The sequence below is a fragment of the Bos indicus genome, chromosome 16 (genome assembly GCF_029378745.1).
Source record: "Bos indicus isolate NIAB-ARS_2022 breed Sahiwal x Tharparkar chromosome 16, NIAB-ARS_B.indTharparkar_mat_pri_1.0, whole genome shotgun sequence".
Taxonomy (NCBI): Eukaryota; Metazoa; Chordata; class Mammalia; order Artiodactyla; family Bovidae; genus Bos; species Bos indicus.
The window spans coordinates 6,380,253-6,396,876 of record NC_091775.1 but is presented as its reverse complement, the minus strand read 5'-3'; the positions used below and the strand labels follow the sequence as shown (position 1 = coordinate 6,396,876).

Genomic DNA, 16,624 nt, shown 5'->3' with positions numbered 1-16,624 from the left:
TTGGAACCAGTCTGTTGTTCCATGTCCAGTTCTAACTGTTGCTTCCTGACCTACATATGGATTTCTCAAGAGGCAGGTCAGGTGGTCTGGTATTCCCATCTGTTGAAGAATTTTCCACAGTTTGTTGTGATTCACACAGTCAAAGACTATGGCATAGTCAATAAAGCAGAAATAGATGTTTTTCCGGAGCTCTCTTGCTTTTTCGATGATCCAGCGGATGTTGGCAATTTGATCTCTGGTTCCTCTGCCTTTTCTAAAACCAGCTTGAACATTTGGAAGTTCACAGTTCACGTATTGCTGAAGACTGACTTGGAGAATTTTGAACATTACTTTGCTAGCATGTGAGATGAGTGCAATTGTGTGGTAGTTTGAGCATTCTTTGGCATTGCCTTTCTTTGGGATTGGAATAAAAACTAACCTTTTCCAGTCCTGTGGCCACTGTGAATTTTCCAAATTTGCTGGCATATTCAGTGCAGCACTTTCACAGCATCATCTTTTAGGATTTGAAATAGCTCAACTGGAATTCCAGCACCTCCACTATCTTTCTTCATAGTGATGCTTCCTAAGGCCCACTTGACTTCCCATTCCAGGATGTTGGCTCTAGGTGAGTGATCATACCATTGTGATTCTGGGTCATGAAGATCTTTTTTGTACAGCTCTTCTGTGTATTCTTGCCACCTCTTCTTAATATCTTCTCCTTCTGTTAGGTCCATACCATTTCTGTACTTTATTGAGCCCATCTTTGCATGAAATGTTCCCTTGGTATCTCTGATTTTCTTTAAAAGATCTCTAGTCTTTCCATTCTATTATTTTCCTCTATTTCTTTGCACTGGTCACTGAAGAAGGCTTTCTTATCTCTCCTTGCTGTTCTTTGGAACTCTGCATTTAAATGGGTATATTTTTCCTTTTCTCCTTTGCTTTTGGCTTCTCTTCTTTTCAAAGCTATTTGTAAGGCCGCCTCAGACAGCCATTTTGCTTTTTTGCATTTCTTTTTCTTGGGAATGGTCCTGATCCCTGTCTCCTATACAACGTCATGAACCTCCATCCATAGTTCATTAGGCACTATGTGTCTATCAGATCTAATCCTTAAATCTATTCTCACTTCCACTGTATAATCATAAGGCATTTGATTTAGGTCATACCTGAATGGTCTAGTGGTTTTCCTTACTTTCTTCAGTTTAAGTCTGCATTTGGCAATAAGCTGTTCATGATCTTAGCCACAGTCAATCCCGTTCTTGTTTTTGCTGACTGCATAGAGCTTCTCCATCTTTGGCTGCAAATAATATAATCAATCTGATTTCAGTGCTGGCCATCTGGTGATGTCCATGTGTAGAGTCTTCTCTTGTGTTGTTGGAAGAGGGTGTGCAAACATGACCAGTGTATTCTCTTGGCAAAACTCTATTAGCCTTTTCCCTGCTTCATTCTGTGTCCAAGGCCAAATTTGCCTGCTACTCCAGTTGTTTCTTGACTTCCTACTTTTGCGTTCCAGTCCTATAATGAAAAGGCCATCTTTTTGGGGTGTTTGTTCTAGAACGTCTTGTAGGTCTTCATAGAACCATTTAACTTCAGCTTCTTCAGCATTACTGATTGGGGCATAGACTTTGATTACTGTGATATTGAATGGTTTGCCTTGGAAATGAACAGAGATCATTCTGTTGTTTTTGAGATTGCATCCAAGTACTGCATTTCAGACCCTTTTGTTGACTATGTTTGCTATTCCATTTTTTCTAAGGGTTTCCTGCCCACAGTAATAAATATAATAGTCATCTGAGTTAAATTCACCCATTCCCATCCATTTTAGTTGGCTGATTCCTAGAATGTCGACGTTGACTCTTGGCATCTCCTATTTGACCACTTCCAGTTTTCCTTGATTCATGGACCTGACATTCCAGGTTCCTATGCAATATTGCTCTTTATAGCATCGGACCTTGTTACTATCACCAGTCACATCCACAGCTGGGTGCTGTTTTTGCTTTGGCTCTGTCCCTTCATTCTTTCTGGAGTTATTTCTCCACTGATCTCCAGTACCATATTGGGTACCTACTGACTGGGGGAATTCATCTTTCAGTATCCTGTCTTTTTGCCTTCCCATACTGTTCATGGAAAATATATACACTTTCATTAAAAATGAAAGTGAAAATATATACACTTTCATTACAAAACTCAAGGTAATAGTGTTTTTTGCTTACTCCCTCAGGAAAGAATCAGAGATAAGCTTACTACTATTAGTGTTTTTCTTTGTTTTCACTTAGTAGAATTTATTTCTGGCTAACAGTTTTAGCAAATAAACACATCTTTAAAAAAGTAATCTTGCTGTTGGTTATATATACATGTCAAATTTATATATACTCATTTTTTCATGATAAGTTTTTAAAGTTTTCCAATTTCATTAGAGGAAGTTATGTTTATTTTTTCAGTTGTTAAGTGTTTACCAGTGACAGAACCAGAGAATGGGAAAATTTTCAGTGATGCCCTGGAACCAGACCAAGAATATACCTATGGACAAGTGGTACAGTTTGAGTGTAATTCAGGCTACATGCTGGATGGACCCAAACAAATACATTGCTCAGCAGGTGGTGTTTGGAGTGCAGAAACACCAAAATGTGTAGGTAAGATAAACTTACTCACTTACTGTTGATTTGATTAATTGCATGAGTTTAGTTTGTTTTTTCATGAAAATATACCTTTCAAAACACTGTGCATCCTATAGGATTTGAAAAATACTAATTATTCAGCACTTACTACTTTACAGTAGGTGATCTAAACTGTTTACAAGTGTCATCTATTTAACCTTCCAAATGACCATGTGATTAATGTACTGTGTTCATCTCTGTTTCATAATTGAGGAAATCATGGTGCAAAGAAATTAAATTGCATGTCCAAAATGATCATGCTGTATATGGTAGAGGTAAGATTCAAACCTAGGTAGCTGCTGCTGCTGCTGCTAAGTTGCTTCAGTTGTGTCTGACTCTGTGCGACCCAATGGATGGCAGCCCACCAGGCTCCCCCGTCCTTGGGATTCTCCAGGCAAGAGTACTGGAGTGGGGTGCCATTGCCTTCTCTCAAACCTAGGTTATATGATACTAAAGTCCATTCTCATAACCATAATTAAAGTGTAGTTGACTCATGACTAAAGTAAAATTTTAAGCATTTCTGCTACAAGTTTTAATATTAAAACTCTAAAAGGTCATTTTATATTTGAAAAACTAAACATTCAAAGTTTATCTCTACTGATGTATCATGATGACATTCTGTCTTTGAATAACACTTCTAAAAGTGGCCCTGTTTTATACTTGCACTGGAAGTTTAGTATAAATATTGCTGATCTGAATTGAATCCACTAAATAAATTTTTGTCTTTAAAAAGAAGTTCTATAGTACTGTAAGCCAGCATTTCTTCAGTCATAATACTGCTGACCTTGGCCTCATGACCAATATGATGATTTTGTTGTTGTTCAGTTGCTCAGTAGTGTCCAACTCTTTGCAACCCCATGAATTGCAATGCACCAGGCTTCCCTGTCCTTCACTATGTCCCAGAGTTTGCTCAAACACATGATCATTGAGTCAGTGATGCCATCCAATCATCTCATCCTCTGTTGCCCCGTTTTCTTCCTGCCCTAAATTTTCCCCAGCATCAGAGGTTTGTCCCAATGAGTTGGCTATTTGCATCAGGTGGCCAAAGTATTGGAGCATCAGCATTGGCATCAGTCCTTCCAATGAATATTCAGGACTGATTTCCTTTAGGATTGACTGGTTTGATTTCCTTGCAGTCCAAGGGACTGTCAAGAGTCTTCTAGCACCACAGTTTGAAAGCATCAGTTCTTTGGCACTCAGGCTTTTGTTGTCCAACTCTCACATCCATTCATGACTAGTGGAAAACATCATAATTTTGGCATTACAGACCTTTTTTTTGGCAAAGTGATGATTCTGCTTTTTAATACACTGCCTAGGTTTGTCATAGCTTTTCTTCCAAGTAGCAAGAGCCTTTTAATTTCATGGCTGCAGTCACCCTCTGCAGTGATTTTGGAGCCCAAGAAAATGAAATCTGACAGTTTCCACCTTTCCCCCATCTATTTGCCATGAAATGATGGGACTATATGCCATGATCTTCATTATTTGAATGCTGAGTTTTAAGCCAGCTTTTTCACTCTCCTCTCTCACTTTCCTCAAGAGGTTCTTTAGTTCCTCTTTGCTTTCTGCCATTATAGTGATATCATCTATGTATCTGAGGTTGTTGATATTTCTCCCAGCAATCTTGATTCTAGCTTATGTTTCATCCAGCCCAGCAGTTTGCATAATGTACTCAGCATGTAAGTTAAATTAGTAGGATGAGAGTATACAGCCTTGACATACTCCTTTCTCAATTTTGAACCAGTCAGTTGTTCCATGTCCAGTTCTAACTATTGCTTCTTGTCCTGCATACTGGTTTCCCAGGAGGCAGGTAAGATGGTCAGGCGTTCCCAACTTTTGAAGAATTTTCCACAGTTTGTTGTGATCCACACAGTCGAAGGCTTTAGAATAGTCAATGAAGCAGAAATAGATGTTTTTTCTGGAGTTCCCTTTCTTTTTCTATGATCCAGCAGATGTTGGTGATTTGATCTCTGGCTTCTCTGCTTTTTCTAAATCTAACTGTACATCTAGGGGTTCTTGGTTCAATTATTGAAACTTAGCTTGAAGGATTTTGAGTATTACCTTGTTTGCATGTGAATGAGTGCAATTGTGTGGTAGCTTGAACATTCTTTGGCATTGCCCTTCTTTGGGATTAGAATGAAAGCTGAACTTTTCTGGTCTTGTGCCACTCCTGAGTTTTCCAAATTGCTGGCATATTGAGTGCAGCACTTCAACAGCATTATCTTTCAGGATTTGAAATAGGTCAGCTGGAATTCCATCACCTCCACTAGTTTTGTTTGTAGCAAGGCTTCCTAAGGCCCACTTGACTTCACATTCCAGGATTTCTGACTATAGGTGAGTTACCACACAATTGTGGTTATCTGGGTCATTGAGATCTTTTTTGTACAATTCTTCTGTGTATTCTTGCCACCTCTTCTTAATCTCTTCTGCTTCTGTTAGGTCCTTCCTGTTTTTCTCCTTTATCGTGCCTATCTTTGTGTGAAATGTTCCCTTGAGAACCTCATGATGATATTTGCTTTTGTCATAATGTATTATGTCCAATTTATTTAAAATTACCATACTTTTTTTTTTTACCAATACTTGTTTGGGAGAAATTTCTACCATATATTTTTTAACATTATCTAATATCCCCACATTATTTACATTTTCTTAGTTTAGTCTGTCCTACAGTGAGACGCAAAGAGAAGTGTTCTTCCTAGAAAGTCCTTTTTACAAAACTATTTCGAGTTAATAAAGATGAACATATTTATATGCAGTGTAGCAGTTACATATGCTCTAGAGATCATGTGGTGGGACTTGTGATTTAGTTGCTGAGTTGTGTCTGACTCTTGCAACCGCATGGACTGTAGCCAGTAGGCTCCTCTGTCCATGGGATTTCCAGGCAAGAATACTGGAGTGGGTTGACATTCTGTTCTCCAGGGAATCTTTCTGACCCAGGATCCAACTTGGGTCTCCTGCATTGCAGGCAGGTTCTTTACCAACTGAGCCAACAGGGAAGCTCTAGAGGATCATGGGTGGGGTTTATTTTTTGCATACGTTTCTGTGGTTAGTGAAATCTATCAGAAATGACTGATGCAAAACATGTCTTAAAGGAAGAATGAGAATCTTTAGATGGATTGAGGCAGGGAAAAGCAAACCAGTCAGATGGAGAGGAAGGGGCAGTGGCTTTGAGGCCTCTTTGAGCATGAAGCCCCTTGTTCCCATTTTTCTCAGGGGCCTTAACATAGGATGCAGGCAGAGAGGAAGTCAGTGATAGAGTGAATATGAGCAGTCCAAGGTTCTGAGGGGTGGCACACACCATGCTGAAGGATTAGGCTTTTATGCAGACTAGTTTGGGAATCAATGAAGCATTTTAAGTGGAATACTGAAGTGACAGGAAAAATATCATTAAGTTGCAAACAGGAAAGAAAAGATTGAGATGAAGGGAGAATAGAATCTGGAAAATTGGTTCCTGTTGCTGGAATCCCAGGGGAAATTGTTTGAGAGAGGGCAGTGTGAAAGATAATGGCCACCTTTTGTTTGTTTGTTTGTTTTTGACAGAAACTTGAAGGGATGGCAATCACAAGAGCTGGTCAGTTGCTTTTTGGAAATGCAATACCATGATTTAAATTAATGTCTTTGATAAAGTATTTTGTTAATAATTACTCTATTATCAATAACAAAAAATATATAATTTTTACAAGTCATTCACTGAAATTATGTATCAAATTTGACCTACTTTTTAAAAAAAATATGGTATTTTAATTACATAGCAAAACTACATGAGTTCATGCAAGTTGAATGTAATATCTGTGATACAACTTCATATTAAAAAAAAATTCCGTAGTTATTTCTATGTAAATTATTTCCATGAGAATGTTTTCCCTCAAAAAACACATATATTCTTCTTGAATATATTGATTTTTACTTTCCCAATATATGCAAGTGTTAGAACACTTATTTGGAGAAGGAAGTGGCAACCCACTCCAGTGTTCTTGCCTGGAGAATCCCAGGGAGGGCGGAGCCTGGTGGGCTGCCGTCTATGGGGTTGCACAGGGTCGGACACCGCTGAAGCGCCTTGGCAGCAGCAGAACACTTATTAAGTGCCTCAGCAGTACAACTGGAAACATTATTTGGTATAAGAATATTGAATGATATGAGAAAAGTGCATTATGTATTGCTAATTATTATTTTTTTAAAGCAAGGTTAAATGATTTGGAATTGAGATCACATATTTTTGCTACTTTTATGTTTGAAAATTTTTATAAAAAGCTTTTAAAAAATAATATATGTAGAAGAGGCCTATGCACTGTCATATGGAGTGAAGTAAGTCAGAAAGAAAATCAACTATTGTGTATTAACACATATATGTAGAATCTGAAAAAATTGGTAGAGATGATCTTATTTACAAAGGTGAAACAGAGACACAGATGTAGAGAACAAACGTATGGATACCAAGGGGGAAGGGGGAGTGGGATGAATTGTAAGCCTGGGATTGACATATATAGAGATGTTATTGATACTATGTATAAAATAGAAAATCAATGAGAACCTACTGTATAGCGCAGGGAACTCAGTGCTCTGTGGAGACACAAACGGAAAGGAAATCCAAAAAGCAGGGATATGTGTATACATATAGTTCATTAACTGTGCTGTACAGTAGAAACTAACACAGCACTGTAAAGCAAATAAACACCAATAAAAATTAGGAAAAATAAAAATAAAAACCAAGCCTAGAAAAAGTTGAAAAAAAGAGAAAGGCATTAAGTACATGATGTTTTCTAGCTTTCTACAAATGAAGGACAGGAGGCAACATAAATATTTAGTAATACCAAATGGGTAAACATCCTTTTGATGTAATTTCCCACAGCTCTAGAAATTGATGTTCAGATTCATTCAAAATACTATAATATATAAAATGCTTAAGTTACAACAAGCATCTTCTTTATATAACATTAATCTAAAATCAAAATATATGGAAAACCAGGATATATATGAATAGGCTGTTTTACATAAATCACAATGAAACTACTTCGGTATTCAGTTTTATATATATAGCTGATGAAGTTACTAGACATTATTTACTTCAAGAAGACTAATTTATCCCCCTAAATAAATCAGCAACAAGATTTAAATGAGAATTTTAACTTTCTTCCAAAATGAATGTTAAAAACAACTGATAAATTATTCATCAAGCATTCAGGTCAAAACAGGACTTTGTTTGGTGGCCTAACTTACTTAATGGAATGGAAACAAAAGTTTTATCTTTAACTTATGTCTGGGACACAGTACTTTGACATATAATGGACATTTTGGAATTTAATCCCTTTTGTTTAGAAATTTTCTGCAAAACACCAGTCATTTTAAATGGACAAGCTGTACTTCCAAAGGCAACTTATAAGGCAAATGAACGAGTTCAATACAGATGTGCAGCCGGTTTTGAATATGGTCAGAGAGGAGATACAGTATGCACTAAATCTGGATGGACTCCAGCTCCTACTTGTATAGGTAATGTTACATTTCTTTTATATCTTTTGCTGTATATTTTACCAGTTGCTTTAACTCAAATACTCCTTACCATTAAGCAGTTTATTTTTTCTGAAAATGGAGTATTGATGTTTATTTATTGTTGTTTAGTTGAAGTCATGTCTGACTCGTTTGAGATCCTATGGACTGTAGCCCGCCAGGCTCCTCTGTCCTTGGGATTTCCCAGGAAACAATACTGGCATGGATTGTCACTCCCTTCTCCAGGGGATCTTCCTGACCTAGGGACTGAACCTCTGTCTCCTCCATTGGATTCTTTACCACTGAGCCACCTAGAAAGCATGACTTAAAAAAAAAAAAAGATTATTGCAAATTGATCCTTGTTGTCTACTAGCAAAGTTGATATAAATGACTGAGTAGAACTTTATAAATCAGAAAGGACTATGTCAAGGGGTAGCACACTATTGTTGTGTACACACAGTTGTTGTGCAGTCATGAAGTTGTGTCTGACTCTTTGCAACCCCATAAACGGCAGCATGCCAGGTTTCCCTGTCCTTCACTATCTCCCAGAGTTTGCTCTGACTCATGTCTATTGAGTTAGTGATGCCATTCAACCATCTCATCCTCTGTTGTTCCCTTCTCCCCCCACCTTCAATCTTTCTCAGCATCAGAGTCTTTTCTAGTGAGTCAGCTCTTTGCATCAGATGGCCAAAGCATTGGAGCTTCAGCTTCAGCTTCAGTCCTTCCAATGAATATTCAGGGTGGATTTGGGTTGATTTCCTTTAGGATTGACTGGTTTGATCTCCTTGCTACTCAAGAGTCTCTCAAGAGTCTTCTCCAGCACCACAGTTTGAAAGCATCAGTTATTTGGTGCTCAGCTTTCTTTATGGTCCAACTCTCTCATCCGTATATGACTACAGGAAAAACCATAGCATTGACTAGACAGACCTCTGTTGGCAAAGTAATGTCTCTGATTTTTAATATGCTGCCTAGGTTTGTCATAACTGTTCTTTGAAGGAGTAAGCGTCTTTTAATTTCATGGCTGCAGTCACCATCTGCAGTGATTTTGGAGCCTAAGACTATAAATTCTGCCACTGCTTCCAGTTTTTCTCCTCTATTTGCCATGAAATGATGGGACCGATTGGCATGATCTCAGTTTTTTGAATGTTGAATTTTAAGCCAGCTTTTTTACTCTCCTCTTTCACTTTCATCAAGAGGCTCTTTAGTTCCTCTTTGCGTTCTGCCATTAGGGTGCTATCGTCTGCATATCTGAGGTTGTTGATATTTCTCCTGGCAATCTTGATGCCAGCTTGTGATTCATCCAGTCCAGCATTTCACATGATGTGCTCTGTATAGAAGTTAAATAAGCACGGTGACAATATATAGCCTTGATGAACTCCTTTCTCAAATTTGAACCAGTTTGTTGTCCCATGTCTGGTTCACGCCACAGTGCCAGGTCAAATCCAGCCTGTTCCTTTTTGTAAACTAAGACTTACTGGAATAGAGACATGCCCATTCCTTACATGTATTGTCTATGGCTACTTCAGGGCAAAGGCTAATAGAGTTTTGCCAAGAGAACACACTGGTCATAGCTAACACCCTCTTCCAACAACACAAGAGAAGACTCTACACATGGACATCACCAGATGGTCAACACTGAAATCAGATTGATTATATTCTTTGCAGCCAAACATGAAGAAGCTCTATACAGTCAGCAAAAACAAGACCGGGGCTGACTGTGGCTCAGATCATGAACTCCTTATTGCCAAATTCAGACTTAAATTGAAGAAAGTAGGGAAAACCACTAGACCATTAAGGTATGACTGAAATCAAATCCCTTATGATTATACAGTGGAAGTGAGAAATAGATTTAAGGGACTAGATCTGATAGAGTGCCTGATGAACTATGGACCGAGTTTCGTGACATTGTACAGGAGACAGGGATCAGGACCATCCCCATGGAAAAGAAATTCAAAAAAGCAAAATGGCTGTTTGGGGAGGCCTTAGAAATAACTGTGAAAAGAAGAGAAGCGAAAAGCAAAGGAGAAAAGGAAAGATAAAGCATCTGAATGCAGAGTTCCAAAGAAGAGCAAGGAGAGATAAGAAAGCCTTCCTCAGTGATCAATGCAAAGAAATAGAGGAAAACAACAGAATGGGAAAGACTGGCGATCTCTTCAAGAAAATTAGAGATACCAAGGGAACATTTCAGGCAAAATGGCCTTGATAAAGGACAGAAGTGGTATGGACCTAACAGAAGTGGAAAGAAGAGGTGGCAAGAACACACAGAAAAACTATACAAAAAAGATCTTCACGACCAAGATAATCATGATGGTGTGATCACTCACCTAGAGCCAGACACCCTGGAATGTGAAGTCAAGTGGGCCTTAGAAAGCATCACTACAAACAAAGCTAGTGGAGGTGAAGGAATTCCAGTTGAGCTATTTTAAATCCTGAAAGATGATGCTGTGAAAGTGCTGCACTCACTATGCCAGCAAATATGGACAACTCAGCAGTGGCCACAGGACTGGAAAAGATGTTTTCATTCTAATCCCAAAGAAAGGCAATGCCAAAGAATGCTCAAACTACCACACAATTGCACTCATCTCACATGCTAGTAAAGTAAGGCTCAAAACTCTCCAAGCCAGGCTTCAGCAATATGTGAACTGTGAACTTCCAGATGTTCAAGCTGGTTTTAGAAAAGGCAGAGGAACCAGAGATCAAATTGCCAACCTCCGGTGGATCATGGAAAAAGCAAGAGAGTTCCAGAAAAACATCTATTTCTGTTTTATTGACTATGCCAAAGCCTTTGACTGTGTGGATCACAATAAACTGTGGAAAATTCTGAAAGAGATGGGAATACCAGACCACCTGACCTGCCTCTTGAGAAACCTATGCAGGTCAGGAAGCAACAGTTAGAACTGGACATGGAACAACAGACTGGTTCCAAATAGGAAAAGGAGTACGTCAAGGCAGTATATTGTCACCCTGCTTATTTAACTTATATGCAGAGTACATCATGAGAAATGCTGGGCTGGAAGAAACACAAGCTGGAATCAAGATTGCCAGGAGAAATCTCAATAACCTGAGATATGCAGATGACACCACCCTTATGGCAGAAAGTGAAGAGGAACTAAAAAGCCTCTTGATGAAAGTGAAAGAGGAGCGTGAAAAAGTAGACTTAAAGCTCAACATTCAGAAAACGAAGACCATGGCTTCTGGTCCCATCACTTCATGGCAAATATATGGGGAAACAGTGGAAACAGTGTCGGACTTTATTTTTTTGGGCTCCAAAATCACTGCAGATGGTGATTGCAACCATGAAATTAGAAGACGCTTACTCCTTGGAAGGAAAGTTATGACCAACCTAGATAGCATATTCAAAAGCAGTGACATTACTTTACCAACAAAAGTTCATCTAGTCAAGGCTATGGTTTTCTAGTAGTCATGTATGGATGTGAGAGTTGTACTGTGAAGAAAGCTGAGCGCCAAAGAATTGATGCTTTTGAACTGTGGTGTTGGAGAAGACTCTTGAGAGTCCCTTGGACTGCAAGGAGATCGAACCAGTCCATTCTGAAGGAGATCAGTCCTGGGTGTTCTTTGGAAGGAATGATGCTAAAGCTGAAAGTCCAGTACTTTGGCCACCTCATGGGAAGAGTTGACTCATTGGAAAAGACTGTGATGCTGGGAGGGATTGGGGGAAGGAGGAATAGGGGACAACAGAGGATGAGATGCTTGGATGGCATCCCTGACTCGATGGACGTGAGTTTGAGTGAACTCTGGGAGTTGGTGATGAACAGGAAGGCCTGGTGTGCTGCAGTTCATGGGGTTGCAAAGAGTTGGACACAACTGAGGGACTGAACTGACTGATGTCCTCTTCTTCCCTACAATGGTGGAGCTCAGTATTTACGATAGACACCTTTTACCTGAGTCTTTATGTGAAAGAGTTTTGAAACCTGGATTAGGTTATTTTATTACAATAAAAATAATGTATTCCAAAATCTTAGTGGCTTAAAAAACTAAAGTTTATTTTCTATGTATGCTCACTTCCAGCCTTCATTGGAACCTGCATCTGCTATGTCTCTTGCCTTGGCAGGTAGATTCCTTACCACTTGTGCCAACTGGGAAGCCCATTGTATTAGATATATAGTCTTAATTAACAAATTTCCCAGAAAACATAGATCGGGAGGGACCCTCCTCCTTATTTTAATTGTCAGAATCAGGGAATGGAGATATGACCTTCCATGTTCTTCTTTAATCACTGTAGCTGTGGGAAAGAGAACATGAAAATTCAATGACTTTTTCAACTCCCTCCCTCCCTAAAGGAAAACATTACTTCCACATTCATTTCATTGCCCTATGCAATCCCTGTATTTAAGTCTACTTCAAAAGGACAGGGTGTGCTATTGCAACAAGTGTCTGGAGGGAGGAGAATATTTTCCAGCAGTACTTGTGAGAAATACAGAAGCCGAGAAGCTTGCAGAAAGTGGAAAGAATAGCTGAAGTGATACATCATGAATTCTTTGCCAGATGTGGAATATCATGAAGAGTGTGTTGACTGTGGAGAAAGAGAGTTCAAGAGTACTGAGGGTACAGATACATCAGATGAGAAACACAATGAAGGGAAATGTAAGTGATACAGCAGGAGGGGTATGAGGCTGTGCTCATTTTACTGACTTTTGTGCTGTACAAAGAACAAATTAATAACATCCACTTTTGTATTTTTATATAATTGATTATTTTAATGGATGTGATTTCTATATTGTGAACATACCTTTTGTCTTTTCAGAAATAACATGTGATCCTCCTCGTATTCCAAACGGTGTGTACAGACCTGAATTAAGCAAATACAGAGGTCAAGATAAAATCACTTATGAGTGTAAAAAGGGTTTTTTTCCTGAGATCCGTGGAACTGATGCAATGTGTACCAGAGATGGCTGGGTACCTGTTCCGAGATGTGCCTGTATGTTCCATTCATATCTTGACCTTCTTCTTAATTGTGAAATTTATTTCTCGTAAACACACAACAGTGGGGCACCATGCCCTACGCAGTAGGGCAAATCCAAGTATCCGCCCTACTGTGTATGGTAATTTGGGGCTTTTAGAGGCATTATTTGCTTCTTGAAGTAGGCAATTCTAATAAGGAATAAAAACATTTTTGTAAAATAAAAACTCTTTACATTTTCGCCACTCAAAGATAAAATATGGCTGTGTTTTTGAATATATAAATCTCTAACAACCTACTCCACTGTTCTTGGCTGGAGAATCCCATGGGCAGAGAAGCTTGGCAGGATATAGTCCACAAGTGATCACAAAGAACGAGACATGACTGAAGTGAATTAGCATGCAAAATAATTGTAATACTGGATCTAAGCCATTAAGTAAAAATAACATCACATAGCACCTATTGTTTTAGATGCCTGCGTGAATGCATGCTAAATTGCTCAGTCATGTCTGACTGTTTGCCACCCTATGGACTGTAGCCCACCAGGCTTCGCTGTCCATGGGATTTTCCAGGCAAGAATGCTGGAGTGCCTTCTTCCAGGTGTTCTTCTCAACTCAGGGATTGAAACCTGCATGTACTATGTCTCCTGCATTGGCAGGCGGCTTCTTTCCCACTTGGGCTCACTGGGAAGCCATTGTATTGGATACATAGTAAAATTAACACATTTCCCAGAAAACGTTTTGGCTTAGGACAACACCCCTCCATATTCTTAGAGCTCCCGTGGGTCAGGAATGAAGAAGGGCCTTCACTGTCTGGTTCTGAATCACTGTGCATGGGTGGCAGTCAGGATATTGACCTGGGCCACTGTCACCTGGAGGCTCAGCTGGGCTGGAGGCTTTGCTTCCAAGTTGGCTCACTGTCCTGGCTTTGTGGGGAGGCCTCAGTACCTGACCAGCTGGGTGTCTCTGCAGATCACTTGAGAGACAACTACCTTTCCTCAGGGGCAGTGACCCCAGAGAGGGAGGAGGAAGCCTCCACACCAGGTATGACTTGGTCACACAGTGTGTGTCAGTCATGTGTATTCTTTAGAAATGGACACTAAGTCCTGCACACTCAGTGGTGAGTACTTAGGTTCTGTTTGAAGAGAGGATTGTGGAAGGCGTTGTGGACTTTCCTAAAACCGTAAAATATAGAAAAACATCAGGTCAGCTGAACAGAGTATTTTCTGGGGATGCTTCCTTTACTCCTCAACTTCCTCTAAGTTGCCTCTAAACAATCTTCTTCTTTCTAACAGTACACTGTAAAATTTCAGCATACTTAAACCAGTTATTCCATGAAAGAAAACTGTAATGATATAAAACAGTTCAGTGACCTTAATGGTAATTTCAAGCATACATTTAAAATGAATTTTCAAAGCATAAGTTCCATTAAAATGAAGGTATGAGCAGTATGAAACAGATTTTAATCTGCATAAGAATTTTAGGAAAAATATTTAATCTTGTTTAAGATGGATTTATGAAAATGGTGCTGTGTGCTTAGTCGCTCAATCATGTACAACTTTTTGTGATCCTTTGGACTATAGCCTACCAGGATCCTCAGTCTGTGGAATTCTCCAGGCAAGAATACTGCAGTGGGTTGCCATTTCCTTGTCCAGGGGAATCTTTCTGACCCACAGATGAAACCTGCATCTCCTGTGTCTGCTGCATTGCAGATGGATTCTTCACCACTGAGCCATAGGGAAGCCCTTTAAAAATGGTAGATCAACCCAATTCTATTTATATCACAACAAGGTTATCCCACAAGGGACCTTGTGAAGTTCTTGTGGACAACATGAGGAAACTATTTAAATAGTTTATCAATATTCATAATTTCATTACATGAGCTGATTATCAGATGCAGGACTTTGTTCTCAGGCCTGTTCCTTTCCTCTTGTGTATCATCAGCTAGTTTAATGCTGCAAAGGAGATGCATCGGGAATGATACACAAGCGGTGATAGTGAACCTATATTAGGACAGATTCATCCCTCAGAATGACTCCCATGTGTGAGGTTGGACCTAATAACATGAAATTTAAAACTTAAATTTAAAAATTATAAGATCCTGGGCCTGGATCTTTGGAGTAAGTTGCAGAGGTACAGAAAGACTAGAAACACTTTAAAACTTGGTGAATACTTTTCATCAATGTTAAGATCAATCTGAGCCAACATTATGATGGACAGCCAAGCCTGCTCATGAGACCTGAACCTGGGTTGATAGAGCGTAAGAGAAGAATGAGGCTGTTCTGAGTCCTGACAAAGTCAATGCCATTCCAACTACAGTGGACTATTATATGTGCTTCAATAAATGATCTGGTTAGAGAGACAAAGACAGATTCACATGTGCCCAAATAAAAGAGAGGAGGAAAATAGCTCAGGCCAGTGATAGTAATGATGCTTACTTTTAATTATGCCCTCTTTGTGTACCTTTTGGAAGTGAGTGTCAGAGGATTATTTTACTGTATTCATATTTTATGATGCATCAAAATGATAAATGTACTAGTTCTGAAATCAGATCATCAGAACTCAAATCTCTCCTCTACAACATAATGACAAAGCTAATTGAGTTCTTTTCACTTGGTTCTTGCAAATACAAAGACTCAAACTTGCCCAACATAGAATTATTGAAAGATACACATATCTTAACATACATGATGAAATTTGTAAAATTCAAGGATGAAGAGACAATGTTCTAATCTCCAAAAAGTAGTGGACAGAAACCTAGAGTATTACTTAAGAGGAATCAAACTATATAAGCATTTCAAACTTAAAAATGTAGAAAAGCTTCAAAAAAGTGGGGGAAATCTATCAGTGATGAGAGATGCAGACTAGGCCATGAGACGGTATAATTGACAAGTCTTTGTTAAAGAAATGGGTTAAGATATGCAAAGAACCAAATTTTATAATTCACATAGCAAGCATATACATGAAAATTACTCAATATATGCTAATAACAATAAAATGTAATTATGTTATACCTCATTTAAAATATTTGTAAGAATTACTGAAAAATACATCATTCTGCAATTAAAATTAGACCATAAGTGACAAGGGTTTCCCTTCATCTTAACCATTTAAATATTAAGAATTATTCATTGTTCATTTCTCTGATTAGACAAGCAAGGGAAAAGATATCTTAATGTCCAGTTTGATAGATAAATAAGAATGTTACTCTGTGTGATTTGATCAATGAAAAATTGTTGTGGTTTTCTCTATATATCACATATTTCCAATAAACAGAAAAGTAAACTAATGAATGATAATTGTAAAAAAAATCTGTTTGATTCCTACATTGACTTGGTATGAGAATAAATGTCAGGATTCTGATTTCTGATGAGAATGGAGAAGAAAGAAAAAGAAAGCAGATGAGCCACAAGATACAATCTGTACTTTCATCTCTTGATTAAGATGCTAGTCAACCAAGGTTGGGACTTCTGTACTTAAGGAGAATTCATTTAATATAATTTCCTACCAAGAGAATCCACATACAAATTTTACATAATATGACCCACAAGACATAATTTGATCTTCATTAGCAAGGAGTTCCTTACATA

The 16,624-nt window shown here is 38.6% G+C and overlaps 1 protein-coding gene across 1 annotated transcript in view; it reads left to right on the top strand.

Moving 5' to 3' along the window:
- Positions 1-16,624, top strand: part of LOC109570108 (complement factor H-like) — a 377,373-nt gene that overhangs the window by 22,071 nt on the left and 338,678 nt on the right. The window contains 3 exon segments of the mRNA XM_070768847.1: positions 2,418-2,609; positions 7,947-8,117; positions 12,880-13,053. Of these exon segments, the coding sequence (XP_070624948.1) occupies positions 2,418-2,609; positions 7,947-8,117; positions 12,880-13,053 (537 nt within the window).